Source organism: Gopherus flavomarginatus, chromosome 7 (assembly GCF_025201925.1).
Source record: "Gopherus flavomarginatus isolate rGopFla2 chromosome 7, rGopFla2.mat.asm, whole genome shotgun sequence".
NCBI lineage: Eukaryota > Metazoa > Chordata > Testudines > Testudinidae > Gopherus > Gopherus flavomarginatus.
In genome coordinates this window covers 106516150-106544127 of record NC_066623.1, presented here as the reverse complement: position 1 = coordinate 106544127, position 27978 = coordinate 106516150, and the positions used below count along the sequence as shown (strand labels likewise).

The following is a 27978-nucleotide window of genomic DNA, read 5'->3' as shown; positions in this document are numbered from 1 at the left end:
ACTCTGCACACGCTTCATAACACAGGCCATAGGACTTCCCTGAATTAATTTATTTTGAACTAGTGCAGGGATTCTCAAATTTCATTGCACCACGACCCCCTTCTGACAACAAAAATTACTATACAACCCCAGGAGGGTCGTATAGAAATCTGAACCCATCCAAGCCTCGCCGCACTGAGTGTGTGTGGTTGGGGTGTCAAAGCCAAAATGCTTCAGCCCTGGGTAGGGGATCTGTAACCCGAGCCCTGCCATCCAGGGCTGAAGCCCTTGGGCTTTGGCTTCAGCCCCATGAGGTGGGGCTCCAGCCCTGAACCACAGTAAATCTAAAACCAGTCCAAGCGACCCCATTAAAATGGGGTTGCGACCCACAGTTTGAGAACAGTTGAATTAGCGCATATCTTTTTAGAAAGAAATCCAATCTTAATTTAAAATTTTCCAGTGATGGAGAATCCACCACAACACTTGGTAAATTGTTCCAATGGCTAATTACTTTAAATTTGCATTGAATTTCCAGTTTGAATTTGTCTAGCATCAACTTCCAACCACGGAATCTTGTGTTTTGGGGCAGGCACAATGAGCAGCTCCAATTTTTACTTCATTGGTTTCTGTAGAGGAGCGGACTCACCCCTGTGGTGCCTCCTGCTAGTGACTTCTGGGAAATAGCTCAATTCCAGTTCCAGAGCACCCTCTGCAGGCTGGTGATCTGCCTGTCCTCTGTGTCCCTCCCTGGACCCAGTGCCCTTTTACTGGGGTGCTGCCCTTGGCAGTAACCCCTCAGTCTTAGGGTCCCCCTCCCCAGCGAACCCCCACCCACTATTCCTACCTTGCCTCAGTATATGGCTACTGTCAGTGATCGTCTAGTCCCCACTCCCTGGGGCAGACTGCAGTATCAGCCTCAGTACTCATCACTGGCAAGATTGGATTTGGACCTGCTGCCTTGGCCTACCCCTGGGCTGCCCTCTGCAACCCCCAGTACCTGTTGCCTTCTACTAGGCTGCAGCCTGGGGCTTTTCAGGCTGGAGCTCTCCAGCTCCTCTGCCTTTCCCCAGCCCTGCTTCACTCAGGCACCCTGTCTTTAGCTTCCTGCAGCCAGACCCATTTTCCTCTAAAGCCAGAGAGAAACTGTTTGGGCTTCTAGCTCACAGCCTCTTATAGGGACCAGCTGGGCCCAACTGGGGCGTGGCTGGGGCGTGGCCACAGCTGAGGCTACTTTCCCTAATCAGCCCAGGCTTCTTGCCCCAACCCTCTTCTGGGCTGTTTCAAGCCCCAAAGGGCAGGAGCTGGGTCACCATCCAGCTACAGGGAGCGCTCTGTCTGCTTGGGCTGCCCTGCTGGCTGGAGCGTTCCCCCTTCTCTGGCTGCCCTGTTGGCTGGAGCTCCTTCTCCCTTCCTGGGCAGCTGCTGCTGGCTGGAGTGCACCCTCCCGGACTGCTGCTGCTGAGTGAGGGGTGGGGGGGCCTTGCTAGCCGGCCCCCACTTCTCCACCTCCGGAGGGAGAAGCCAGGACCCCCACCGCCACCGCTGCTATTACCTGTGAGGGGTCCTTCCTGCCTGGCCACCAGGGTTGCTGGAGGAGGAGCTGCTGCTGCTGGCGCTGTGTTTGCCTGGGGAGCTGCTGGAGCCTGGAGGAAAGTGAGGACTGAGAGGACCACCTGCTGCTGGGGGAGCATACAGGTCTCTGAAGACCGCTGTGGAGGGGGCCTTTCAGGACTGAGTAACTCTCTGACTGTGCTGTAGTGGTGGGGGCATAGACTGTGTTTGTAGGGGCACAGGGGGTGTGGCGTGGAGCCTGCCCCCTGGTCCATCTGTGTCCCCGCCTCCCAACCCCCACCACCACCGCTACCCCCTCCACCACCCCCACAGACGGCTTACCATCTGCCTCGGTGCCCACCTCTGGGACTCAGCTGCTTTGCCTGGCCTGCCACGCCCTTTTGCCACTGTTTGGGCCTCCAGCAGCAGCCAGTCAAACCTTCTGCCTTTGCACAAGTGCTCATGGGTGCACGAACACCCCCCCCCCCGGACTGACCCCTTTCCCTCTGCAACAGGCCCCCTAGCTTTGCCCCTTGTTGCCTGCCCCACTGCCCCGTATAGCCTTTTGCCCCCGCCCCCAGCTTCAGTTTGTTTGTCTGCCCCGCCTGTCTCCCCTTACAGCATTGTTTGTCCCCCCTCAGCCTTGCAGTTAGCCCCTTGGTCCCTCTGCCCCGTTCCCAGCCTGGTTGCTCCCCTTCCCCTACGGCCCCCTCCCCTCGTGCGCCCATGCCCCTTTAGTGCACTTGTGCTTCCCCCCCGTTTGAGTTTCCCCTCTTGCACTGCACCCCCCAATTGCTATTGTATCTTTCCCCTCCCCTAGTGCAGCTAGAGGAGCCGGCTTTCACTCCCGTGTTGGTGACTGAGACCCGCCCCCAAGTCCTTGCTTGGCCCCTTATCTGCCTCCCCTCCCCCATTTTGGCACCCTCCTCCCCTGCCCACAGCCTAGCGGGGCGGAGTGGTTGACCTGCTTCCCCTCCCCTCCCTTTCTCCAGTGTTTCCCCTCCCTCCCTACTCATCATGGCGGGGGACGCAGCAGGTGGGACCCCTGGGACGACCCCTGTCCTCCCTACCCTGCCTGCTCCCTCGACCGCCCCCCTAGTCTCTACCGCTGCCGCCGCTGCCGGACCACCTGCCACGACTCTCACTGGGGCGCTGGCAGCGGCGGGCGCCGGGGTGTCCTCTGCTGCCGCCATGTTCCTCTCCCCCTCTGCTTCTGGGGGAGCCCCCCCAGCTGGCGGGAAGGGCCAGGGCAAGAAGAAGGGAAAGGGCCCCGCTAGGAAAACTAAGTCCTCCATGGCGGAGCCTGCCACCTCTGCTGCGGCCCCACCACCGGCCGCGACGCCCTTCCCCGCTGTTCCTTCCAGCAGCTCTGCGGGTGCCCCTCCCCTGGCCCCCAGGGCATATGCCCCCACCGCCACTACGTCATCTCCCCCGACCGCCGCCTCTGCTACCATCTACAGCGGCCGGGGCCCCTTCCCCACCTTGACCAGGAAGCACGGCGTCCGTTGCCTCCTGGTGCCTGCCTCGCCCCACGTGGAGACCTACGTGTGGGTGTTGGCAAGTGTGGTGGGGCCCACGGCCATCGTGGTGGCCTCCAAGATGTATGGCAAGGTTGTCTTCTTCCTTGCCTCGGAGGCTGCCACCCAGGAGGCGATGGAGAAGGGCCTGGCGGTGGGGGGCGTGTTCGTCCCCCTGGAGCCGCTGGAGGACCTGGGTGTCCGTGTTGTCCTGATGTCCGTCCCTCCCTTCCTTCCCAATGCCACCCTGCTACCTGCCCTCTCGACTCTGGGGAAGCCCATCTCTGTTATGAGCCCTCTCCCCTTGGGCTGCAAGGACCCCGCCCTCCGACACGTCCTCTCGTTCCACCGGCAGGTGCAGCTTCAACTGCTGCCAGCGGCGCATGGTGGAGAGGCGCTCGAGGGGTCCTTCCTGGTCCCCTACCAGGGGGCCCATTACCGGGTGCACTACTCTACAGGGGAGGCCCGGTGTTACCTGTGCCGTGCGACTGGGCACGTCCGGAGGGACTGCCCATTGGCCCGGCTCAGAGGAGCGCCCGGGACCCCTGAGCCCCGGCAGGGTGCCGGCCCTGTCATCGCCGGTGCCGCTGGCTGCCCGGTGCCCAGGGCCACCCCTCCTTCTCCTCAATCCATCGCTGCTCCTGGTCAGGCCACAGGGGGACCTCCTCCAGTGCGCCCAGCTGAGCGGGCGGGCCTCACCTCCGCTGCCTGCGCTCTGGTGGGGCCTGTGGAGGAGGATGCAGCAGGGGTACTGCCAGGCGTGGGAGAGGGCTCTCCCCAGGGGAATTGTCCCTCCCTCCGGCTGTCCCACCAGTACCTCTCCAAGTCCGCGAATCACCATCCCTGCCCTCCGACCCAACCCCTGTCGAGGCCATGGAGGGCTGGACCCTAGTGCAGGGTAAGCATGGCAAGCGGAAGGCTCGAGCTCCGCTCGTGCCACCTGATGCGGAAGCCCCCCATAAGACCAGAAAGGGGGCCGCAGACACCGAGCCTTCTGCCATGCCCATGGGATCGGTCCATATGCCAGTTCCGGCTAGGGAAGACGTGGCAGCACCCGAGGGTACCACCATCCCTCCTCCACAGTCCCTCCCGGCGGAGGCCCCGGATGAGGCCCCTCCTATTCCCTTGCCACGTGTGTCCCCTACAACACCCGCGGTGAGCGTCACCTCAGGTGCGAGTGGGGACGACCCCGGGGTGGTGGGAGGTGAGCTCCCTTCCATCTTTGAGGAGATTGAGGCCCTGAGTCTGACCCCGGTCACCCAGGGGGAGGATCACCCTCTGCCAGCGGGCCTCGACCTAGCTGACCTCACCCCAGTTCCCCCTTCTCCGTGTTCCATCATTCTGATTGCTGCATCTGCTCCCGCGTCCGAGGGTCCCCTGGACTCCTCGACCTGCCCGGCCATGGATGGCACCCAGCTGATGGTCGCCAAGCCTGTTGAGGCGACGGCCGGTGCCTCGTGGCCAGGAGACGAGCTAACAGGGGCATCCCTCGGTAGTGCCGGGCAACCAAGTTCCTTCCTGGGCGGGGGCCCCACTGAAGGTTTTACGTCTCTCAACACTGAAGCTGTCATACCTGCTGTTGAGCCTGGGCCCTGCGTCACTGGGGACCTCCTCCTTACCCCTCAGGCCCCCGAGCCTGGCCACGAGGAGCCACCTCCTGACAGTCAGGCTCCTGCGGCCCAGGGCCCCATCTCTGTCCCTCCCTCCAACCCTGCTCCTGACCCCAGCCCTGCCCTTACTCCTGACCTCATCCCTGTCCCCTCCACCTCCCATGATGTTATTGCTGCCCCTGGGGCTGTCTCCTTCCCTTTCCCGGAGGGTGACCCCCAGGGAGTGGCCTTTACGTTTCACAGTCCCGACCCCCTAGGGGCTGCACTCTTCCCTCCGCTGCCCTCCATTGAGCCGGGGTCTGAGGCGGAGCGTGTGGCGCCGGCCCAGCAGGCACCACATTTCGGGTCCGCCCCTTGCCTGCCCATCTCAGTGGGCCACGGGGCTGTGCCAGAGGCCCCACTGGTGGGTCACCGGAGGCCAGTGACCCTACCCCCCCCATACGCTGCGAGAGGAGCTGTGGGAGTTCCTGGAAGACGTCAGGGGCTCGCGCAACAAGTTAGCGCTTGCTCTCCAGCACTGGAGGGATTTCCACCAGATCCTCCGGGCTGCGAGGGCCTTCATGAAGGAGGGCAAGAGGACCGGGAAGCAGGGTGCCGCGACTTACCACCGGGTCCGCAGCTTCCGTGACTCCTTGCTCACCTTCACGGTGGGTCATGGTTTTCTGCGCAGCCCAACGCGGGCCGTGAGCACCCCTGCTGGCGAGGATCCCTCCCAGCCCTCCTCATGGCATTCGTCACGTTTGCCACCTTGAACACCTGGAGCCGTAGGGTGGGTTTCTGCAGGAGCCAGGTGCTCTTCTTCCTTCGGGAGTAGGGGTACTCTGTGGTTTTCCTGCAGGAGACCCACACGGATCTGGCCGCCGAAGCTAACTGGTGGCTGGAGTGGGGGGATGGGGTCTACTTCAGCCATCTCGCAACCTGTAGGGCTGGAGTGGCTACCCTGTTCTCCTACAGCCCGAGGTGCTGGGGGTCGCCGAGGCTGAGCTGGGCCGCTTGCTGCACCTCCGGGTCCGCATGGAGGGGCTCGTGGTCAACCTTGTGAACGTCTATGCCCCGACATCGGGCCTGGAGCGGCTGCCGTTCTATCAGCAGGCGTCTGCCTTCCTTGGCTTCTTGGATCCTCGTGAGTGCCTGGTCCTGGGCGGGGACTTCAACATCATCCTAGAGGAGTGGGACCGCTCGGGGACCGAGCAGAGCCCGGCCGCCGCGGACGTCCTCCGGGAGATCGTCAAGCATCACTCCCTGGTGAACATCTGGCGCGACCGCCACCCGGACGATGTCTCAACGTTCACCTATGTCCGGATGGGAGCCCATCAGTCGTGCCACTCCCGGTTGGACCGCATCTACATGTCATGCTTCCACCTTTCACGGGCTCAGTCCTCCAGCGTCCGGCTGGCCCCTTTTTCAGATCACCACCTCGTTACTGTGACGACCTCTCTGTGTGGAGAGGCCGGGGCCGTCCTATTGGCACTTCAGCAACAGCCTGCTGAAGAATGCGGGCTTCGTGGCCTCCTTCCGGGAGTTCTGGCTGGCCTGGCGAGGGCAGCGGCATGCCTTTTCCTCGGTGCGGCGCTGGTGGGATGTGGGGAACATTCGCGCCCGGCTCTTCTGCCGTGACTACACCTGGGGTGTCAGCCGACAGAGGGATGCGGCGATAGGGCAGTTGGAACGGGAGGTCTTAGAGCTGGAGAGGCGTCTGGCTGCCAGCCCCGAGGATCCATCCCTTTGCGGAGCGTGCCGGGAGAGGCGGGAGGAGCACCGGGTCCTCGAGGACCATTGGGCTCGGGGCACCTTTGTTTGCTCCCGCATCTGCCTCCTTCAGGAGATAGATCGCTATTCCCGCTTCTACCCCCTGGAGAAATGGAGGGGGGCCAAGAAGCACGTCACCTGCCTTCTGGTGGAGGACGGCACCCCCCTCACGGATCCAGCGGAGATGTGCGAGAGAGCCCGAACCTTCTACGCGCACCTTTTCTCCCCGGATACGACTGATCCTGCCGCTCGCAGAGTGCTTTGGGACAGGCTCCCGATGCTCAGCGCGGGTGACCGGGACCGGCTAGAGCTGCCTCTCTCTCTGGCCGAGTTCTCGGAAGCCCTCTGTCGCATGCCCACCAACAAGTTTCCGGGCATGGACGGGCTGACCGTGGAGTTCTACCGCGTGTTCTGGGATGTCCTCGGCCCGGACCTGGCCAGCGTCTGGGCCGAGTCCTTGCAGGGCGGGGTCCTCCCTCTCTCGTGCAGGCGAGCTGTGCTCGCCTTATTGCCGAAGAAGGGGGACCTCCATGATTTATGGAATTGGCGTCCTTTCTCGCTCCTCAGCACGGACTACAAAATCGTTGCCAAGGCCATCTCGCTGCACCCAGACCAGACCTACACGTCCTGGGCCATAGCATCTTTGGTAACCTCTATCTGGTCCGGGATCTCTTGGAGCTTGGGTGCAGGGATGGTCTGTCGTTCACCCTCCTGTCCCTGGATCAGGAGAAGGCGTTCGACAGGGTGGACCACGGGTATCTCCTGGGCGCTCTGCGAGTGTTAGGCTTCGGGTCCCAGTTTGTGGGTTTTCTCCAGGTGCTGTGCGCTTCCGCGGAGTGTCTGGTCAGGCTCAACTGGACCTGACCGAGCTGGTCAGCTTCGGGTGGGGAGTGCGGCAGGGGTGCCCCCTCTCGGGCCAGCTGTACGCTCTGGCCATCGAGCCCTTCCTCTGTCTCCTCCGCAGGAGGTTGATGGGGTTGGTGCTTCGGGAGCCGGAGCTGCGCTGGTCCTGTTGGTGTACGCCGACGATGTGCTCCTCGTGGTCCAGGACCCCGGCGACTTGGCGCGGGTGGAGGCCTGCCAGGCGGTGTACTTGGCGGCCTCCTCCACCTGGGTCAACTGGGTCAAGAGCTCTGGCCTGGTGGTCGGGGACGGGTGGCAGGCGAGCTTCCTCCCGCCCGCGCTTCAGGCCATCTGGTGGAGCGTGGGTCTGCTGCTCTATCTCAGCGTTTACCTTTCCGCCACGCATCCGTCTCCGCCGGAGAACTGGCAAGCTTTGCAGGGCAGGGTGGCGGAGCGGCTCCGGAAGTGGACAAGACTCCTCCAGTGCCTTTCCCTTCGAAGGAGGGCACTGGTGCTCAATCAACTGGTCCTGTCCATGCTCTGGTCCATGCTCAACACCCTGGTCCCGGCCCCAGGCTTCCTGGCCTACCTCCGGAAGGTGGTTCTGGAGTTCTTTTGGCCAGGACTGCACTGGGTCCCTGCAGGGGTACTCCACCTGCCCCTGGAGGAAGGAGGGCAGGGCCTGAAGTGCCTGCGCACTCAGGTCCACGTCTTCCGCCTCCAGGCACTGCAGAGGCTTCTTTATGGTATGGGTAGTCCAGCATGGAGAGTCCTGGCGCACGCCTTACTGCTCCGCTTCCGAGGGCTCCGCTATGACCGGCAGCTCCTTTATCTCGAACCGGCAGCTCCTTTATCCGCGAGACCTCTCCGGGCTGCTGGTCTTCTGCCAGGACCTCCTCCAGACCTGGAAGCTGTTCTCTGCAACCAGGTCCGTGGCGGCCATCGAGGGGGCAGATCTCGTGGAGCCCCTGCTACACAGTCCCCAGCTCCGTGTGCAGGTGGCGGAGTCCCCTGCAGTGTGCCAGAGGTTGGTCCTGGCGGAAGCTACCAGGGTCGGAGACCTCCTGGACTACAACTGGGGAGACTGGCTGGATCCCCTGACGCTCACTCAATGCATGGGACTCTCCAGACTTTGTACTCCCTGGCACGTACTCCAGGAGGTGGAGGCCGCTTTGCCACCCGCTGCTCGGGCCTACCTCGACCGGGTCCTGCGGGAGGGCATGCCCCGCCCACCCCAAGCCCTCCGGACCTTTTCATCAGGCCTCTGCCCCATAGACCCGACCGGCCCCCCTGCCCCTTCTCCGCAAGCTGGCTGCACGACCTGCAGCCGGTCCGTTTCCAAACGGTGCCAGGGAAGCATCTCTATACGCTCGTGCTCCACACCCTTCACTTCCTCACCCTTGTGTCCCGCCCCGATACAAAGTGGCGGGACCTCCTGCCACCTCTGGAGGGTGAGGAGCCCCAGTGGGCCAGCCTCTACTCCATCCTGGTCCCGAGGCCAGTCGGGGATATTAGTTGGCGGCTCCTTCATGGAGCCGTGAGCACGGGCGTGTACTTCGCGCGGTTTACCCCTGTCCCAGACACCTGCCCCTTCTGCGGTGTGAGGGAGACCCTGGCGCACGTCTACTTAGAGTGCGCCAGGTTGCAGCCCCTATACCGGCTCCTCACCAATCTCCTGTTGCGTTTCTGGCTGCACTTTTCCCCTCACCTCCTTCTCTACACACTCCCTATCCGTGGCCCTCCTGGTCAATCTTCTCCTCGCCCTGGCTAAAAAGGCCATCCACGCAACCAGGGAGAGGAGGTTGGCCGATGGGGACTCCGGTGACTGTGGGGCTTGTTTCCGATCCGTAGTCCGTTCACGTATCCGGGCAGAGTTCTTCTGAGCGGCGTCCACTGGCTCCCTTGACGCCTCCGAGGAGCAGTGGGCGCTGTCCGGGGTTCTCTGCTCAGTGTCCCCGTCAGGCTCCCTTCTTATGACCCTTTGACCGCACTCCTGTCCCTGTTCTTTTATTAGTTGTTCCCCGGAATCAGTGGGGTTCTGAGGTCCTGTAGATCCTCCCCTTAGGCTCTGTGTGTGTGTGTGTGTGTGTGTGTGTGGATCCTTTAGCAGTGGGCGGGCAGAAGCCCAATAGTTACAGTTTCAAAGCAGTTTTGGAGATCAGAAGTTTTTAGAGACGTAAAGAAAAGGACCCCATGGGTGAAATATAAAAGGTCTATGTTTCTTCTTTTTCAACATATTACTAGAAACTTTTGTGTATGTTGATATATGGAAAAGGACTACACAGAGATCAGTACAATGAATATTAGAACAGTTTAAGTTCAATTCACCCTGTGAATGTTAGGAAACATAACTGAAAGTTTACGAAGAATAATAATTTTTTAATGGAAGATTTCCATCTCTTTAAAACAAATTTATATATTGTACTCCTAGCATTTTCACTTTCTCCCCTTCTGTATCTGGCAAATACTGTATGTTGCTTCCTTAAACTGAATTTGAAGTACAATATAATCAGTACTGGTTATTTGGGGGATAGGGAACGTATACACTTATTTTAACATCTTGCTCAACTGATATAAGGGTTTTAACTGAAAATCTGAATCAGCATATTTCTAAAGATCTAAAACATCTTGTTGAGCTCCTTTTTTATTAAGACTTCCATAATCTGAAAATATATGTAAATGGAGAAACAAAACCAACATCTTAAAAAAATATCACATTGATAATGGTTGTAAATTCAGGTGACAAAAAAACCTTTTTATATAGCATCTTGCAGTCTCTGGTAATTGTACTGAACTTTTTTGAAACATTCCATTGATTTTCATTTATTTATTTCTTTCCAAGCGTTATCTACACATAAAGAGGGGGAGAGACTTTCCTTTCTCCAGTTTAGCCTCTGATAGCCAGATCAAGAAGCATTAAAATAATCCTACCACTCAAGTCTGTCTTGTTTGTGTACTGTGCCCTGCAAATATTGCCTGTCAACAACCAAATCTGAACCATTGAATTGTACTTGTAGTATCTTGTATAATAATCTCACTGTACAAGTTGCTGACCTTGACTTTATAACTTTAAAACAATCCCATCTAAATTTGTTCCTGAAATAAGGCAAAGCAGTAGGTTTGTTTGGCAGATTAGCAGACAGCATCTTAATTGCCCTTGAATAGACAAACCAAAAGCAGGTTAGTGAAATACTGCAGCTTTGTATGCATCTGTTGGTCTCTCCAAACCAACTCCTAACTATGCTTAGAAATAAAACCTTTTCTCTTTGCCAGCTAGATTCTGTACTTGATTTTATTATTTTTCTCCTGCTGGTGGTTGGTTTTTCTTCTAAAATTATTTTGATGAATTTTACTGTATATTTAAACATTTTAAGAAATATTACATAACATACAAAAATAAATCATATAAATTGGATTTTGTAAGCACTAAGAGCCTGGAGCTTGGAAATGGCCTTTTATCCTAAAATCACCACTATAAATACCATGCCATTCACATATTAATATTTTGGTTTGTGACTTCAGTAAAAATTATCAATTTTATGCAATATAAAGACTGTGTTTGCACAGTATTCTGTGCTGTGATGTTAATGATACATAGTGCAGCGTCTTCAGAAATCTTCTGTAGTTCAAATAGGTTTGATACATAAAGTCTTTCTTTTACTGATATAGCAGAAATTTGTATCTGGGAGTGCTAGACCATTTGCAGCAGTTATAATGTCACTGTCTGCTAGGTAGTGTTCTCTTCCTTTAGCCATGAAGCACAATACAGTAAAAGCTGTGTTATCTGGCACTTTACCGATCGGAAAGCTGTAGAAACCGGAATTTCGGGATGCCGGATCTGGGCGGCACTCACCTTGGGTGGCTCCCCGTAAGCAGCAACGTGTCCCTGCTGCTCCTAGATGGAGAAACAGCCATGGGGGCTCCATGCGCAGCCCCCACCTTGCCCCGAATGCTGGCTCCACAGCTCCCATTGGCCAAGGACTGCGGCCAGTGGGAGCTGCAGGGGCGGCGCCTGTATGTGGAGGCAGTGCGCAGAACGGCCTGGCTGTGCCTCTGCCCAGGAGCAGCTGGGACATGTCACCGCTTTCAGGTAGCCTCCTCAGATGAGCGCTGCCCAGATCCAGCACCTTGAAACCCCTCCCGTGCCCCAAGCCCCAGCCCTGAGCTTCCTCCTGCACCCAAATTCCCTTCCTCCATTGGTAAGTGTAACTCCTAGTTAACCGGAATTTTTGACTGACCAGCTCCACTCATTCCCCTAACATGCCGGATAACAAAGTTTTTACTGTACTAATTTTTACATAATTGTAGCTGTATATCAGATAACTATCACAAGTAAATCCCTCCCTAAGAATTACTTGGTTTACTTAGTTTAGTTCCTCTGTATACCTTGTTGTTACATCAGGGTATTATGAAGATTTGGAGTTTTTTATTGGATCAATGATCAGTAAGTGTTTCCCCCATTTTTAGCCCTGGCTTGAAAATGTTGGTGTTTTGAACTTGACCAGTATGGATTGTCGGCTGCTGAATGCACTCATCTTACAAGCTGTACCATTTAGGTCGATCCTTGTGGGAACAGTGTGCAGGATCAGGGCCTCCTTTTGTAGTTCAGTTCAAGACTTGGCAGGCAGATTAAAAAATAATCTCTCATAAAATAGGTATTTTAGTTTTTCTATTAGCATGAAACATTTGTTCATGCGCCATAACATATGGTCAGTTTTGCAGATTCTAATATAAATGAGTCATTTTTACATTGCATATAATAGTATCCTCATCCTCTCAAAGGACACCAACAAAGTTCTTTATATGCTGGACCAATCTTTTACAAAAAGAAAAGGAACCAACCTGTACTGACAAAATTAACAATGTGGGAGAGAATTACATAGAAATGTAGAATTTAGCTTTAGACATAAAATCCAAAAATATATTTTAAATGCTTTGTTGTTTTTTTTGAGTGGCCTTGGTAAATTCAGAATCTTGGGAATGTACCAATGTTCCATGCTGTGCTGTTGAAGCATTCCCAAGAGTCTGAATGTGAAGAGGTCAACTAAAAACCAACCAACCAAAGCCCCCCTCTGGTTACAGGTGAGTAACCTTTATTTGTTACAGTATATACCCATTCATTAATAGTGCCTTACCAAATTCATCGTCCATTTTGGTCAATTTCATGGTCATAGGATTTAAAAATTGTAAATTTCATGATTTCAGATATTTAAATCTGAAATTTCATGGTGGTGTAACTGTAGGGGTCCTGACCCAAAAGGGAACTGTTGGGGGAGAGTCACAAGGTTATTGTAGGGGGGTTGCAGTACTGCCATTCTTGCGTTCGTGCTGCTGCTGGTGAGGGTGCTGCCTTCAGAGCTGGGTGGCCAGAGAGTGGCAGCTGCTGGCCGGGAGCCCAGCTCTGAAAGCAGCACCACTGCCAGGAGCAGTGCAGAAGTAAGGATGGCATATTATGATATTACCATCCTGACTTCTGCGTTGCTGCCTTCAAAGCTGGGCCCTCGGCCAGCAGCCGCCACTCTCCAGTCACCTAGCTCTAAAGGCAGCTGAAATGTATGGTATTGCCACCCTTACTTCTGCACTACTGCTGGCAGGGTACTGCCTTCAGAGCTGGTCACCTGGCTAGCAGCTGCCACTCTCTGGCCACCCAGTTCTGAATGCAGCACAGAAGCGAGGGTGGCAATACCATAACCCTCTTACAATAACTCTGCGACCCTCCCACAACCTCCTTTTGGGTCAGGACCCTCAGGTTAAAAAACGCTCATCTCCCCTGTGAAATCTGTATAGCACAGGGTAAAAGTACACAGAAAAACAGATTTCATGGGCGAGACCAGATTTCACAGTCCATGATGCATTTTTCATGGCCGTGAATTTGGTAGGGCCCCATTCTTTAGAGTTCAAAACTTGCAGATTATGTTAGTGTTGTAACACTTGTCTGTCCTTTCTTCTGCCCCTTCCCTATCTCATTTTGTCACATGTCTTGATATACATTGTAAAGTTCTTAAGGTCATGAATGCTTTCTTATTGATCTATAAACTATCACTTGCATGGATGATACAGTATAAATAATACTTTGGGAGAGGCTTAATTTTCTACGTTGGGTATGGTCAGAAAGAAAACCCTTCAGCCTCATCTGCTACTAAAAAAACAAAACAAAACTCGTGCTGTGTAAACCTGCCAGGTGCACAAAAAGGAGTACTCAACTTCACAAATCCATTTTCCTTTCCCATTAAAGATGTGGTGTTCCAGTCTGGAACACACTTATTTTAACACAGACAATTTCAGTTTAAGAAGGAAAAATATTAAATACAAACTCTGTTAATTCAGCTTTATAGCAGAGAACTTAAAATCACAAGTCAGAAAAATAAAAATCTATGCGTGTATGTATTGAGATCAGAACTTTTATATACCGTAATAGTTATACAAATTACTACACATTCTGAAGGAGCTAATAACTGGACTTCCACCTATTTAAATTTCCCAGCTGCCCTATTGAAGTTTAAATCCTTTACGGGAGGGACCCTTTCTAATAGTGAGAGGTTAGTTCAGTATTCTTGTTTGTTCGTTCATTCTTTGGCTACTCGTCTATGAATCAAGCTGGCTTTTGATTGATGAAAGTACTACTTCAGCTGTTAAAAGGGCAGTGATCCAGCAGCTGCACTGGTTGACTGGCATAGTCAGTGTAATGGTATTTGATGGTAGCCATTTGTCACTGAAACAGGAAAATTATTTCCTTTTTACTTTTTTTTTCAAATGAAATTGAAATGTCTACATGAAAAATAACTACTTTTAATAATCATAATTAAATGTCGTAGTATGGGTTTATGGTAACTGTACATACACCAATGAAGACTACTGTCAATTTGTGGATGTCACAATGTTGTGCACCACTTGTAATACAACAGGAGACCATACTGTGGTTAAAATGTTCTGACATGTATCTAGGTACATGCAACATGATGTAAAGAAATAAGCCAGCCTTTATTAACCACTCATCAGTTATGAATAAATAGAATAAGTCAAGTAAATTGCTCAAAAACACTATTATAGATTTGATTTCTCTCTCTCTCTCTTTATTTTATTTTTTATGTAGGGTGTGGATTCAAGATTTGTTCCCAGTGTTCAGGATTTTGATAAGAAACTTACAGAGGCTGATGCTTATTTGCAGATCTTGATAGACCAATTGAAGGTATGTTGAACTAACACTTGTGCACTTAAAGAGATAGTGGATAATGTTAGGTGCTCTTTGGGTCTCCTCTGGAACTTGTGTTAGGGCCTGTTCTATGGGCAACTGTGGTGGGGAATCACCCATATTTCAGAACTACAATCCAGTGTCAGAGAAGACATTCTTTGACACAGTAGAAGTAGAAGAGATGGAATGAATTAGTTAAGGCAGATGTGACCACATGAGAAGCCTGTCAAATGCTTAAGAAGCATTTTTCATCCCTGGCGTTTGCCTATGGTGAAGTTTTTTCCTTTTCTTCTCTTTGCTCTCTGGGTCTACCACAGAAAAGCACAGTCAAACCTCGCAATAACGTGGCCCGCCATAACACGAAATCGCATATAATGCAATCATAAGTTGGCTCCCCTTTAAGGCCTAATACCAGTGGTCCCCAACGCCATGGCGCCTGCCAGGACAGTGCCCAGCAGGGGAGAGAAGTCTCGGCCCCGCGCTTGCCGGGGACAGAGAACTCCGAGGCTACGGGTGCTGGTTCGCTTTGTCCCTGGCTGGCGCGGGGCCACGGCTTCTCTCCGGCTTCAAGAGGAGCTGCAGACCCGTGCCTGCCAGGGACAGAGAGCGCCGGGGACAGAGAGCACCGGTGCCCGCAGCCCTGGAGTTCTCTGTCCCCGGCAAGCGCAGAGTCACAGCTCCTCAAGAAGCTGCAGCCCTGCACCTGCTGGGGACAGAGAGCATCGGCGCCCGCAGCCTCGGAGTTCTCTGTCCCTGGCAGTTGCGGGGCCTCGGCTTCTCTCCCCTGCTGGGCTCTGGGCACAGGTCACTAGGCAGCGCACATCAATGCACCACGTTGGGGACTACTGACTTAAACTGACCGGCTTGAAACCCTGCTATACTATGACCCCGCATTTATCGCGGTGGAATTTTTTGGACCCAAACATCGCGTTATAGCGGGGATTCACTGTATATATATATATATTTTTTTTTAAAAGAGAAGATCACAGAAAGTAACAATGAAAATTCAGACTAAAAACTATGTTGAATTTGAGAACAGAATTCTGTGTTGAGATGAATGGAGATCTTGGAATCATATCACTCAAGTAAAATTGAGTTAGAAAATTAGAGTAACTTTAAATGTATGCCTTCTTTCAAAATGGGTTTTCTGTCAAATATTGAGAATCTGCTTTCTGTTATATTCAGAGAGTTAACTTTGGAGAATTTGGCAGAGATGGTTTAAATAAATGAGTTTAAATTTGTAGTGGAATCCTTAAAATTATCATCTTGCCCTTGATATTTAATTTTTTTCCCTGAGGAGGAGTCCCGCCTGTGCTGTTGCTCCTGCACATAGTGCTTAACTGGGATTGCTGACAGCTTAGGAAATTTTGCTGCTGTATTTGTGTGAATCTGATACTTCGACCATGGGTAAATTGCTCTGTAGGAGCAGTTAAAATGGAATACTTCTCTGCTCTGCTTATGTATTTTGGGGTTTGGTAGGGGAGATGAGGGATGACAAGCTCATATATCCCGCCACACTATTGGAAACAGCAGAAGATTATCCATTGGCAGTTTCTGCATGCAACATTTTCCCCTGATTAAAACTGATTAAGATTGCTGCAGTTATGTTCTGCTTCTCTTACTGATATTATTGGGCAAGCACTGTGTGTGGTAGCATCAGCATAAATTTAGTATTGTCGCTGGGAAAGGAATACATGCACTAAGATTGAGCTGAGTGAGAGAGGCATACAGAATAAAGAGCTTGGCCCATGGCCTAATGACTTAGGACACAGCTATGTCCCTTGCTCTCGTGTCAGCAGGGGTGAGGAAACCATCTCAGGCAGCACTCCTCTCTGGAGGAAAGGATATGCCTCACTGTGCTCTTCAGCAGTCACCTGAGACTGAAGAAAAGATTGACAAGTAGTGGAGAGAAAGGACAGTAGAAACAAGGGATGGGAAGAGACTTGCAGAAACTAAGGCATGGGGGTTTTGGAAAACGAGGTATCAGCATTCAAGGAAGGGGAAGTATGGCACCAGAGAAGAGGAAAGGATAATAGAAAAGTGACTTGCTGAGTTTTAGAGAGGAGATAACATTTGAGGTTTTCTTGTTCCAATGCAATATCTTATTAAATTTGGTAGCTGAAAGTAACAGAAAACTAAAGCACTAAAATTTTTCAGACCCTCCCCCCTGCTTTTCCAGTCATCTTTTTTTGGAGAGGAAAAAGGGGGGTGTGTGTGTGTGTGTGTGTGTGTGTGTGTGTGTGTGAATCTTTAATGTATAGTACCCAACATGCAGTCTGAGAGCCAAACATAGATCAGTGGAGACATAAAATGCACCCTTTGTCCCGCTTAACCCTCTCTCTACAGGGCAAGAACAAAACTGATCAACCTTTAGTTTTTATTGATGGTGAATTTAAATAAACAATTTTAACTCCTCTCTCTCAAGGGAGTTACAAGTTCAAACTATGTTTTTACATTTAATTTGGACAAATTATGATTGTATGCAAATTAGGTGCAGCGTTTGGACCATTGATAAGATGTTAGGATGGCTCCCAGTGTCAAAGTTTGGGCTTCTCAGTTTAAACTGGCTGCTTTTACGTCATTTTAATTAGTAGGAGCAGATTGATACTTAAGGATCAAAAATTGTGGGGTCATGCAAACGTCCCAGGTAATGAACAGGAAAGTTCAAAAACTAAAGCAGAATTGTCTGTCTGTCTAAGTGGAATCCTATTTGTGAAGTGTCATTGAGTCTTGAAATAGAGTTCAGAGGTTTTTTCCTCCTTTGCATAAATCAAATTTGGGAGGTTTAATGGCCAAAGTCCCCTTTTGTCTGGCATGTCGTCATAGATTTTAATGCCAGAAGGGACCATTGTGATCATTTAGTTTGACCTTCTATATAATACAGACCATCAAATGTCTCTAAAATTAATTTCTAGAGTATATCTGGGGCAGGGGGGAGGGGAAGTAGCATATCCATGGGTCACAGGTTTCAGAGAAGTAACCGTATTAGTCTGTATCAATAAAAACAACAAGGAGTCCTTGTAACACCTTAAAGACTAAGACTAAGAAAATTACTTTCACAGATATCTATCTTGAATTGCTTACAACACCTACTTATTAAAAGTGTCCTGCATTTTTGACTGTTTCAAAATGTAATTTAGTGTGTTTATCTCAGCCAAGATGGTAATAAAATAACTTGTCAATGAAGTTTGTCCAGTAATTTTACCTGTTCTTACTTAATCCTGTAATTCATTTTTCTTCTGTATTAAAGATAAAAGTAAATGGGAGCTGACTTGTTTTGAACGGTGGAAAGTTTGAAATCATTATATAATGTTTTGCAATTGGACAGATTCACAAGCACCAGCAATTATTAATACTAAATCTGTATCAGGATAGGACTCCGAATGCTTGATCAGGACTGGGGACTCCATTGTGCTAGGTTCTGTAGAGACCTAGTGTTAAACAGGATCCTTACTCCAAAGATCTATCAGTCTCAGACAAGAGAAAAGAACAGATAAGCCTGTTTGCTGGTGGCATTCTGAACAATGTGTCTGTTCTTAAATGGTGACTCACTCTTCCCATAAAACCTTACACCAGAGCAGCCTTCTTTGTCCAAAGAGTGCTGAATGGAACTCCCTATGTATCTTGTCAACTCCACCTTTTTAATAAACTGCAGAACAATGACAGCATGGGAATCGAAAGACACAGCCTCAGGGCATGTCTTCACTAGCAAAGTTAAATTGCTGGCTGCGGCAGTGCTTAATGGAACTGTGTAGTCGCGGCAACACTGGCACTTTACAGTGCTGAAACTTGGCAGTGCTCAGGGGAATGTTTTTTCACACCCTTGAGCGAGAAAGTTGCAGCGCTGTAAAGTGCCAGTATAGACAAGCTGTCAGTAACTGAGTGTGGGTGTTGCAGCAAACGGTGGAATGTCAATGACAATGTCACCATGTCACAAATACGCTAAAAGAAATATGAACTAATTGTTGTTGGGGGTTATATTGCTTGGATTGTACACCTCTACTCTGATATAATGCGGTCCTGTATAACGTGAATTTGGATATAACGCAGTAAACCAGTGGTCTGGGGCATGGGACTGCTGTACAGCGTTATACCTGAATTCGTGTTACCGCAAGTGGCTCCTCTACGCCCACCTGTTACTTGCTGCGGCCCTCCCTGGGGCCCCCCCGCCTCAGCTCACCTCCACTCCGCCTCCTTCCATGAGCGCACCGCAGCTCTGCTTCTCCTCCCTCCCAGGCCTGCTGCGCCAATCAGCTCTTTGGCGTGGCAAGCTTGGGAAGGAGGAGAAGCGGAGCTGTGGCATGCTCATGGAAGGAGGTGGAGCAGAAGTGAGCTGGGACAGGGGGGGCCACAGCAAGTAAAGGGGGGGCAGAGGAACCGCTCCCCACCCCAGCTCACCTCCACTCCGCCGCCACCTCCTCCTATGAGCATGCTGCTCAGCTCCGCTTCTCCCTCTCTCCCAGGCTTGCCGTGCCAAACAGCTAATTGGCGCGGCAAGCCTGGGAGGGAAGAGGGAGAAGCAGAGCTGTGGCACGCTCATGGGAGGAGATGGAACGGAGGTGAGCTGGGGCGGGGGGGTCCTGGGGAGGGCTGCAGCAAGTAACAGGGAGCGCAGAGAAACAGCTCCTCGCTCCAGCTCATCTCCGCCTCCTCTCCTGACTGCACTTCTGCTCCGCTTCTCTCCCTCCCTTCGTCCCCTGCCCCTCCAGGCTTGCCAGGCCAAACAGCTGATTGGCATGGCAAGCCTGGAAGGGAGGGAGAAGCGGAGCGGCGGCGTCATGCTCAGGGAGGAGGTGGAGGCAGAGTGGAGGTGGGCTGGGGCAAGGAGCAGTTCCTCTCCCTACTCTGATATAACGCGGTCTCACCTATAACACGGTGAGATTTTTCGGCTTTCAAGGACTGCATTATGTCAGAGTAGAGGTGTACTTGTTTTGTTTTCAAAATCCTAAGAGTTTTCCTTTGAGTGCTTACTCATGTTCATTCCAATGTAGGTGTGCATGCGCTGTGTGCGTTGCTGCCAAAAGTTTTCCCTCAATGCTATCCATTGAGTCTGTTCTGGTGCCTCATGGAGTCACGCCCATAGCGCCAGTATACAGGGTCCTGCTGCTCTGCCACCCATCAGTTCCTTCTTAACATCCATGGTGGCCGCTGGAACTTTTGCTTGTCCTTGTGTTCACACAAGTACTTTCCTTAGTGGACTTTGGTTCTTTTCCTGTATATAGTTAAATAGTAGTGGTTAGAGTTTACAGTCTGTTGTTAGTTAGTAGTTAATACATTAGGACCCTTCTTACTGGGGTTGCCCCTTTTCCAATCTCCTGGATTTAAGCTATGTGAGGCTTGGCATAATCCATGCCAATTAGTGCCACCCCACCCCCGCATTCTGCTGCCTTAAGGGCTCGGGGGAGTCTCACCTCTGGAAGCGCTGCAGGATTTGAAAGGGGTTCAAACGCCATACTAAAAAGAAGAGGGACCAGAGACTCAAATTCCTCCTTATGGAGGTGGCTCTCTATCCCATCTTGGAACCAAGTCATACTGATTCAGCACCGAGCACCTCTATCTCTGTGAGAAGTGCACTGGCGTCTCTGAGAGACAGCGTAGTTCAGCCACTCTGACATCAAGGAAGGACTCCTTATCCATGTTCTGAGATTCTCGGCACCATCAGGGCTCTCTGGTACAGAGGAGATCTGTGCCTCACCAGGACACTTGGCACCTATCCCAGTCACTTGTGCCAAAGAAGCGAAGAAAAAGAGACATGGGGTGCTCCCCACTGGTCACGGGGAAGTTGGCAGAGTGAGACCCGTGCCAGGTCTCATGAGTCAACAGCTACCAGCATAGTACCATTGACTCCAGCCCAGGAAAGAGACTCATCGAGGCCAGTACTGTTGGACTCTCCGAGGGAGAGCCATCTGACTGCAGCTCTGGTGCTTCCATCTATGTCAGAGGTGTTCGAGGCAGCAAGGGAGCTATTAGTCCCTCCTCTATTGCCATCCCCCACCAGGTGTCAATGGGCACTAGAGACAAGCGCAGCTATGGCACAGAGGCCCCAGGTGCCACTGAACGGAAAACTGGTGGTGATGACACAGCATTGGTCGCCTCCCTCTTGCACTACTCTCTAGCATCAACTGGTACTGCTCCTCCATGGTCACCAAGGAGAGATTCCTTGCAATCATACTCTGAGGCAGAATCTTATACCTCCCACAGGAGGTATAACACTGGTCCGACCACTGATATCTGACACCTGATATGGGACAAGGGTTCTCACCAGTGGCCTGGCCAGCACAGTGGAAGATGCCAGGGCAGTGGCCTTTCTGGAATCCCCGAGCCTTCCATCTGGTCCAAGGCCTCAATTGAGGAGATCTTACTGTGTTGTATTGGAGTGTAGAACTCCCCCACCACCTCCCTTGGTACAGGAATCAGGACCCGTTACCAAGCCCAGCACCGAACTTCAGGACCTGATAGTGCAAGATCTTTCAGGTGCTGAAGGACAGGAACAGGGCTCTATAACTGTGCTTACATCCTCCCTTTTCCTCCTCCTCCTCCTCTCCTGAGGAGGTGGTAGTGGGGACTTCAGTTGCACTTGCTAAGGACGACTACAGTGCACACCAGGAGCTCCTCAGGAGAGTAGCCCAAAACCTGAGGAACTGCAGGGAGTATCCCAATCCTACTGTATGTGGCACTCAGTAGCCTGATATGGGCCCACGCCCAACAGAAGTGGAATAACCAATCCACAAAAAATTGAGAAGGGTGGGATCCAGACACTGTCCTCCTACCCCATCCTCAAGTGTACCCTCAAAAGGCCTACTTAGACCAGACAATTGTCTGGCAGGGCCAGTCCTATGGGTTGACAAGGACTGGGCAGGAGGCCTCCTCTTATAGCTTCTACCCCGTCTCTTCATTGTAATCTGGCCTTGACTGAGTCTGGTAAAAACAGGGCAATGGCTGGGGTTTTAAGTGCTTTCTCAACTGGGCTGGGGTGTGTAGTCCTACGGACTTAGGGTGGTCCTCAAATCCTTTAAGCTGTGGAGCTTAGAGGATGTCTGCTCCAAAAAGATAAACAAACCCTCAAAAGGGAGGTCCTGGATAGTCCACTTCACTTTATATGGGAGGCCCAAGGCCTGTAGCCGCGAGCTTCTCCTCATGACCACAGCCAAAGCCATGGTTGTAACCCTCACTGTGGAGTAGATCTTTCTGCCAAAGAGATCCAGCTCCTTGGCATCCTTGGCCTTCGGGGTAGGTCTTTGCTGTCCCTGCCTCTCTCGTTCATTCACCACTAGCGACCCTGGAGGAGGATGGATGTATAAGTATTCAAACCCCTTCGGGGGAACAACATACTTTTTCTCCACTCTCTTTCCAGTGGGTTACAAGGAGTCTGCCACAGGGCCTTAACAGATTCCAGAAAAGCACCATTCAGAGGCAAAGCCACTCACGATGGCCCCAAAAAGGCCAAGATGTCCACCAAGGCATGAGAGGCCGCCAAGAGTTCCTCCATTGGATCAGTTCTTCTCCTCCTCTCCACGCTCCCTCCCCGGCCCTCATCAGGGATCCTTCTCATGAACAACTTCTAATCCAGGAAGTGCGAATGCTTCTGCAAGGGGGAGCAGTAGAGGAGGTTCCTTTGGAGCTAAGGGCGGGAGGTTTTACTCCCGTTATTTCATAATCCCGAAGGCCAACAGCAGTCTCAAACCCATCGTGGACCTGCAAAACCTCAGCAGATCCATGAAAAAGCTGAAGTTCTGCATGGTTTCCTTGGCTTCCATTATCCCTTCTGTGGACATCCCTTCTGTGGATCAAGGAGACTGGTATGCCACTTTCCTAGATCAAGGAGACTGGTATGCCACTCTCCTATTTCAATCTTCCAAGGCCACAGAAGATTCCTGTAATTAGTTGTGAACCAGATACGTTACCAGTTTGCTGTACTTCCGTTGACCCTATCAGAAGCCCCTCAGGTTTTCACAAAGTGCGTGACAGTTGTCTTGGCTTTCCTAAGGAATCAAAACATTCAAGTACTGTATATCCTTACATTGATGCCTGGCTGATCAGAGGTCAGACCATGGCCCACGTGGATGCAGACATATGGCTAATACTGTCAACTTTCCAGAAATTAGGGCCTGTTGATAAACATGCAGAAATAAATGCTCTCCCCTGTCCAAAGGATAGAGTTCATAGGAGTGGTCCTCAACTTGGTCCAGGCAAGAGCCTTCCTTCATGCGCTGATATGGTGAAACATGCAAGATTGCAACTCAGACCTCTTTAGGTCTGGCTGGCATCAGTGTACCGAACAGGCTGGGACTGCTTGGACATGGTAGTCACACTTCCCCATTCAGTGATCACCACCCTCCTATGGTGGCTGGATCCAGAGACTGTATGTGCAGGTCTTGAAACCACAGCCGTCCATGTCTCCAGTTACCGAGGGTCTCGGATATTAGGGCCTTTTTATTTCAGGTATCAGAGGGGTAGCCGTGTTAGTCTGGATCTGTAAAAGCAGCAAAGAATCCTGTGGCACCTTATAGACTAACAGATGTTTTGGAGCATGAGCTTTCGTGGGTGAATACCCACTTCGTCAGATGCATGCCCATGCATACCCACTTCGTCAGATGCATGGGCATGCATCTGACGAAGTGGGTATTCACCCACGAAAGCTCATGCTCCAAAACATCTGTTAGTCTATAAGGTGCTACAGGATTCTTTGCTACTTTTTATTTCAGAACCACCATACACAGTCTTCTTCAAGAACAAGGTCCAGCTGCACTCTCATTCAGCCACGTTCATGACAGAGGTTCCTGTGATGGGTTCGGTCACAGAGATCCCCTTGGGACTTTCACCTGGTACGTTGAAATTACCTCTGATCACATTTTCCTTGCCAGCTTAGGACTTCCAGAACCCTGTCTTGTTGAGCCCGACACACTAGCCTGCTGCAACACAGACCCAGGGTCTGGTCCATGCCCCCAAAGCTGAAGACTTAGGTAACCTGCTGAACTGTTTTCAGTTATCTCCAGCACCCAAACACCCATTTCCCAATGGGCTCCAAACCCCTAATAAATCTTTTTTACTCTGTATAAAGCTTTTACAGGGTAAATTAATAAATTGTCCACTCTCTATAACAGTGATAAATATCCACAGCTGTTTGCCCCCCCAGGTATTAATCACATACTCTGGGTTTATTAATAAAAAATGATTTTTATTAAATATAAAAAGTAGGATTTAAGTGGTGTCAAGAAATAACAGACAGAACAAAGTAAGTCACCAAGCAAAATAAAGCAAAAACATGGAAGTCTAAGCCTAATACATTAAGAAACTGATTACAGATAATATCTCACCCTTAAAGATGTTCCAGTGAGCTTCTTTCACAGACTAGACTCCTTCCTAGTCTGGGCTCAGTCCTTTCCCTGGTACAGTTCTTGTTAGTTCCAGCAGACATCTCCGGTGGTAAGCAGGGGTTTTCTCATGACTGTAGCCACTCTTGTCCTGCCCCACCCCCTTTTGTCGTTTTGGCACAAGATAGGAATCTTTTGTGTCTCTGGGTCCCCACCCCTCCTTATAAATGGAAAAGTACCAGATTGAAGATGGATTTCATTATCAAGTGACATGGTTACATGTCACTGTAAGACCTGTAGTCTCCATTCTTCCTGGATTGGCCCACACGTACACAAGAAGGCTTGCAGGTAAATAAACCATTTACAACCAGTTGTCGTAGTCAATGGGAGCCATCAAGATTCTAAACCATCATTAATGGCCCACACTTTGCATAATTATTACAATAGGACCTCAGAGTTATACTTCATATTTCTAGCTTCGGATACAAGAATGATACAGGCATACAAATAGGAGGAATATATTCAGTAGTTTGTAACCTTTGTTGTGATACCTTACAAGAGATCTTTTGCATAAAGCATGTTTCAGTTGCATCGTATTTGCACTCATAAGCCTATTTCCATAAAACATGTGGAGTGCAGTGTCACAGTTCCCATCCAGGATATCTATAGAGTGGCAACATAGTCTTTGGTCCACACTTTTTGCAACTTCTTATGCCGTCAGTCAGTGGACCAGATTTGGCAGACCAGTTCTACAGTCTGCTTGTCATTTAACTCCGAATCCCCCTCCTTCATCTGCTTGAGAGTCACCTACATTGGAATGGATGTGAACAAGCACTCAAAGAAAAAATGTTTTTTTTTCTTCTGTAACTGCTGTTCTTCTAGATATGTTGCTCATGTCCATTTCAGAACCCGCCCTCCAGCCCCTCTGTATGAGTTAACTGGCAAGAAGAAGCTGAGGGGGCAGTGGGATGGCAGGATTTTATATACTGGCACTATGAGGGCGCAACTCCAGAGGCACCAGAGCTGACCTGACTGATACCACTGAGGAAAACTTTACACTGGTGGTGCGTGCATCATGCACACACCTATATTGGAAAGAATATGAGCACCACCTCTCAAAGAACAACAGTTACGGAAGGTTAATAATTATGTTTTGTTTGTAGTTTCAAGTTGTTTGACATATGAAAAACCACACTTGCAGTATTTTCACAAATGTGTTTTCTTTTAGCTATTTGATGAGAAGCTTCAGCACTGCATAGATGATGAACAGAGAAAAGCAAGTACACTTTATCTTATATAGATATTGAGGCCTTTCTTTTTGACATTTTTGATTATTTTATTTCCATTTTCATTAATCTCATATAATTGTGAATCATGTTTTTAAGACTGATTTTAATCTACAGTTGATAAAAATAAGTTCTTGATCTGTCTTGTTTAGAACTTCCTACAGGAGTTACATATTGTGAATAACTGGGGGAGTATAACTTTATATAGTGAGATTTTTATAACATTGGGATATCACCTTTAAAGCTTTAAAACAAAGTTTCATTCTTTTAAGAAATGGTTCTAAAACCTTTTTAGATGTGTGGACAACACAACAAGTTGACGTATTTGAAGACATTTTGATATAAAATAACCAAATTTTGGTTCATTCATCAATGTTTGAAAGTCATAGGTTGAACAGGCATAGTGGAAAAACATATAAGGAGCACACTGGGTTTTTAGGTTTTTTTTAAATATTTTATTTTTTTAAGCAGTACACGTTTGGAGCTCAGCCCTGCACATATTTGGAGCTCTCCATAGGCTGAGAGAGACTTAGAGAGAAGTCTGACTAGCCAGTCTTACATTTGATCACTCTGAGTATATCCTTGTTGGTTGTCTTCCACTTATTTCTCTTTTCCCTTTCTCTTTCTACCCAACCCCCAGCAAAAGGATTTTTTGATCAGGGAGGGTTGTGTAAATGTGCAGTCTATAACATATTCACATGCTTTGGAGCTGTGTGCTCCAGAATGCAATGTGTCATCCAGAGAGTACAAAACTTGAAACTTTCAGCCAGGCTGTAGCTCACTTCAAAAGCTGATGTATATACTTGTTCCCATCCAGTGTCATTTTTGGGAGCATGGCAGTAGGACAAAATGTCTCAAATTGCTATTTTTAAGGGAGACAAACGTTTTATCAAAGATTTTTTCTTGGGAGAGAGGGGAAGGGAAAGAATGTTACAAAACAAAAAAAACTAGCTTGTGAACCTCAATACCTGGAAATAGGGAATTAAAATTAAAGCTATTGCTTAATTATAATAACTGTTGCACTGTCACTGTAATGTTAAAATAATTGGATTTGGGAATTTTTGTGTACTTAGTACCTATTTCTCCGAGTTTTCCCTTGTGTTTAAAAGCAAAGCTTCTGCCTTTCAGTATTGTTGTTTGAGTACACTTTGATGCTTCCTCACATAATACCTCTACCCTGATATAACACGAATTCGTGTTATAAACGTGGTAAAGCAGCGCTCTAGGGGGGCAGGGCTGCACACTCCGGCGGATCAAAGCAAGTTCGATATAACATGGTTTACCTATAATGCAGTAAGATTTTTTGGCTCCCAAGAACAGCGTTATATCGGGGTAGAGGTGTATTTTGTAAAGGATGTGACTTTTGTATTTGTTCCCCTTCATGTCTGTTGGTCATAATGGCAGATTAGCAATCTTATGCGTTGATCTTTCTGTCCACTTCTTCTTGGTGGCATGTACAGATTTTAAAATGTGCTTGTTGCTCAGTTCAAACTTGCTTGACTAGTCTCTGAACAAGCGGCTGCAAGAACAGAACTTACTTTTTTGTTTGTTTTTTAACTAGAAAATTATTCCTTCAATTTTTACCTCTGTCCAGCTGTGCTCATGCAGATCAGGAAATACATTAGCCTTCCCTGTGACAATGAGAAGCACTTGAGTCACTTTTAATCCTTGGAGGCTTCTTCAAGGATTGTGTTACAGCTAAAGGATGCATTTTCATATTTAATCTGAGCAAGACATTCATCAGTAGAACAGGAAGATTTATAATTTCAAAGAGATGTTTTTTTTAAAATGTTGTATCAATAATGTTTTTACTACAGATTCCACTTCTTCCCCATTTAAAACAAATAAAAAGTATCACTTTTTTAAAAATTGAACCTTCCTGTCCCTTGGACTAAAACAGGTAAGGAATTCTTTGGTGGCAGCAGCTTAATGCTTCTGTTTCCTTAGATAAGGATTAAGCTTTTCACTATACTTTGGTTAAGCAATTGTGCCACAGATATATGGTTTGAGGGAAAGTTATGCAGCTGGAAATCCATTTCTGCACTTTCTTTCCCACTAGGTCTTCATTAAAAATTCTAGCAGAAAGCCTGTTTATTTTTTCTTTTCATTTTTTGTAGTACGATTCATAAGTTTAAATGGGCCATCAGAAGACAGGTTTTCTTTTTAGTTGGAATCAAAGCGAAGTGAAAGTGTTTCAAGATGAACTGTTCGAACTTAAGGTAGCTGCTGTATTCCAGCAGACCAAAGTCAGGCTTTTTCTACTATCCTATAATTTCTTTTGAAACTCAGTTCGGTGTTTACATGCAGGGCAGGTTTGGAAATGTGAACCAGAACTAATTGGCTTTGAGCATTGTGTCAGGCATTGTTTAGTATTGCAAAGAGCCAGGAAATAATGACCTCCTAAACAATTGAGCACAACCTGTTTTTTTCAAATGGAAAAAATCTGTTTCCGGTGCTGCTAGGCAACCACTTCTTGATAATATGATAGGTAGTAGCTAGGATGCTTTTACAAATAGGTGGCAGATAATCATTGTTTCTTAAGACATTAAGCAGCCTATTTTAATAACCATTTGGAGCCCTAACAAATACTGTATATAGAGTATTATATAATGTTAGATATTACAAAATACTGTTGTTTAAATTATGAAACTCACATTTTAAAGAATATACAATACAAGTTAAGGAATATGTGTTAAATAGTTCAGAAAACATTTATTATTGTATACAGTTATACTGAAGAATGTTTGTATTTTAAATAATGTCTCGCTCTTACACAGCATTCTTCATCCATAGATCTCAAAAGTGCTTTTAAATAGGTCAGTATGCATCATTATCCCCATTTTACACATGAAACATGTCTATTAATATAAATTAAAGCATTATTTAGAAACTAGTGGTGAAATCCTGTCCTGGTTAAGTCACAAGGGTCAGGATTTC

The 27978-nt window shown here is 49.4% G+C and overlaps 1 protein-coding gene across 7 annotated transcripts in view; it reads left to right on the top strand.

The window, feature by feature from the left end:
- The window catches only part of OSBPL9 (oxysterol binding protein like 9), a 127424-nt gene that overhangs the window by 53787 nt on the left and 45659 nt on the right, over window positions 1–27978 (top strand). For all 7 annotated transcript variants that reach the window (XM_050961665.1, XM_050961664.1, XM_050961667.1 and 4 more), the window contains 2 exons: window positions 14343–14438; window positions 24984–25031. In XM_050961665.1, coding sequence (XP_050817622.1) covers window positions 14343–14438; window positions 24984–25031 — 144 coding nt within the window. The remainder of the gene's footprint in view (window positions 1–14342; window positions 14439–24983; window positions 25032–27978) is intronic.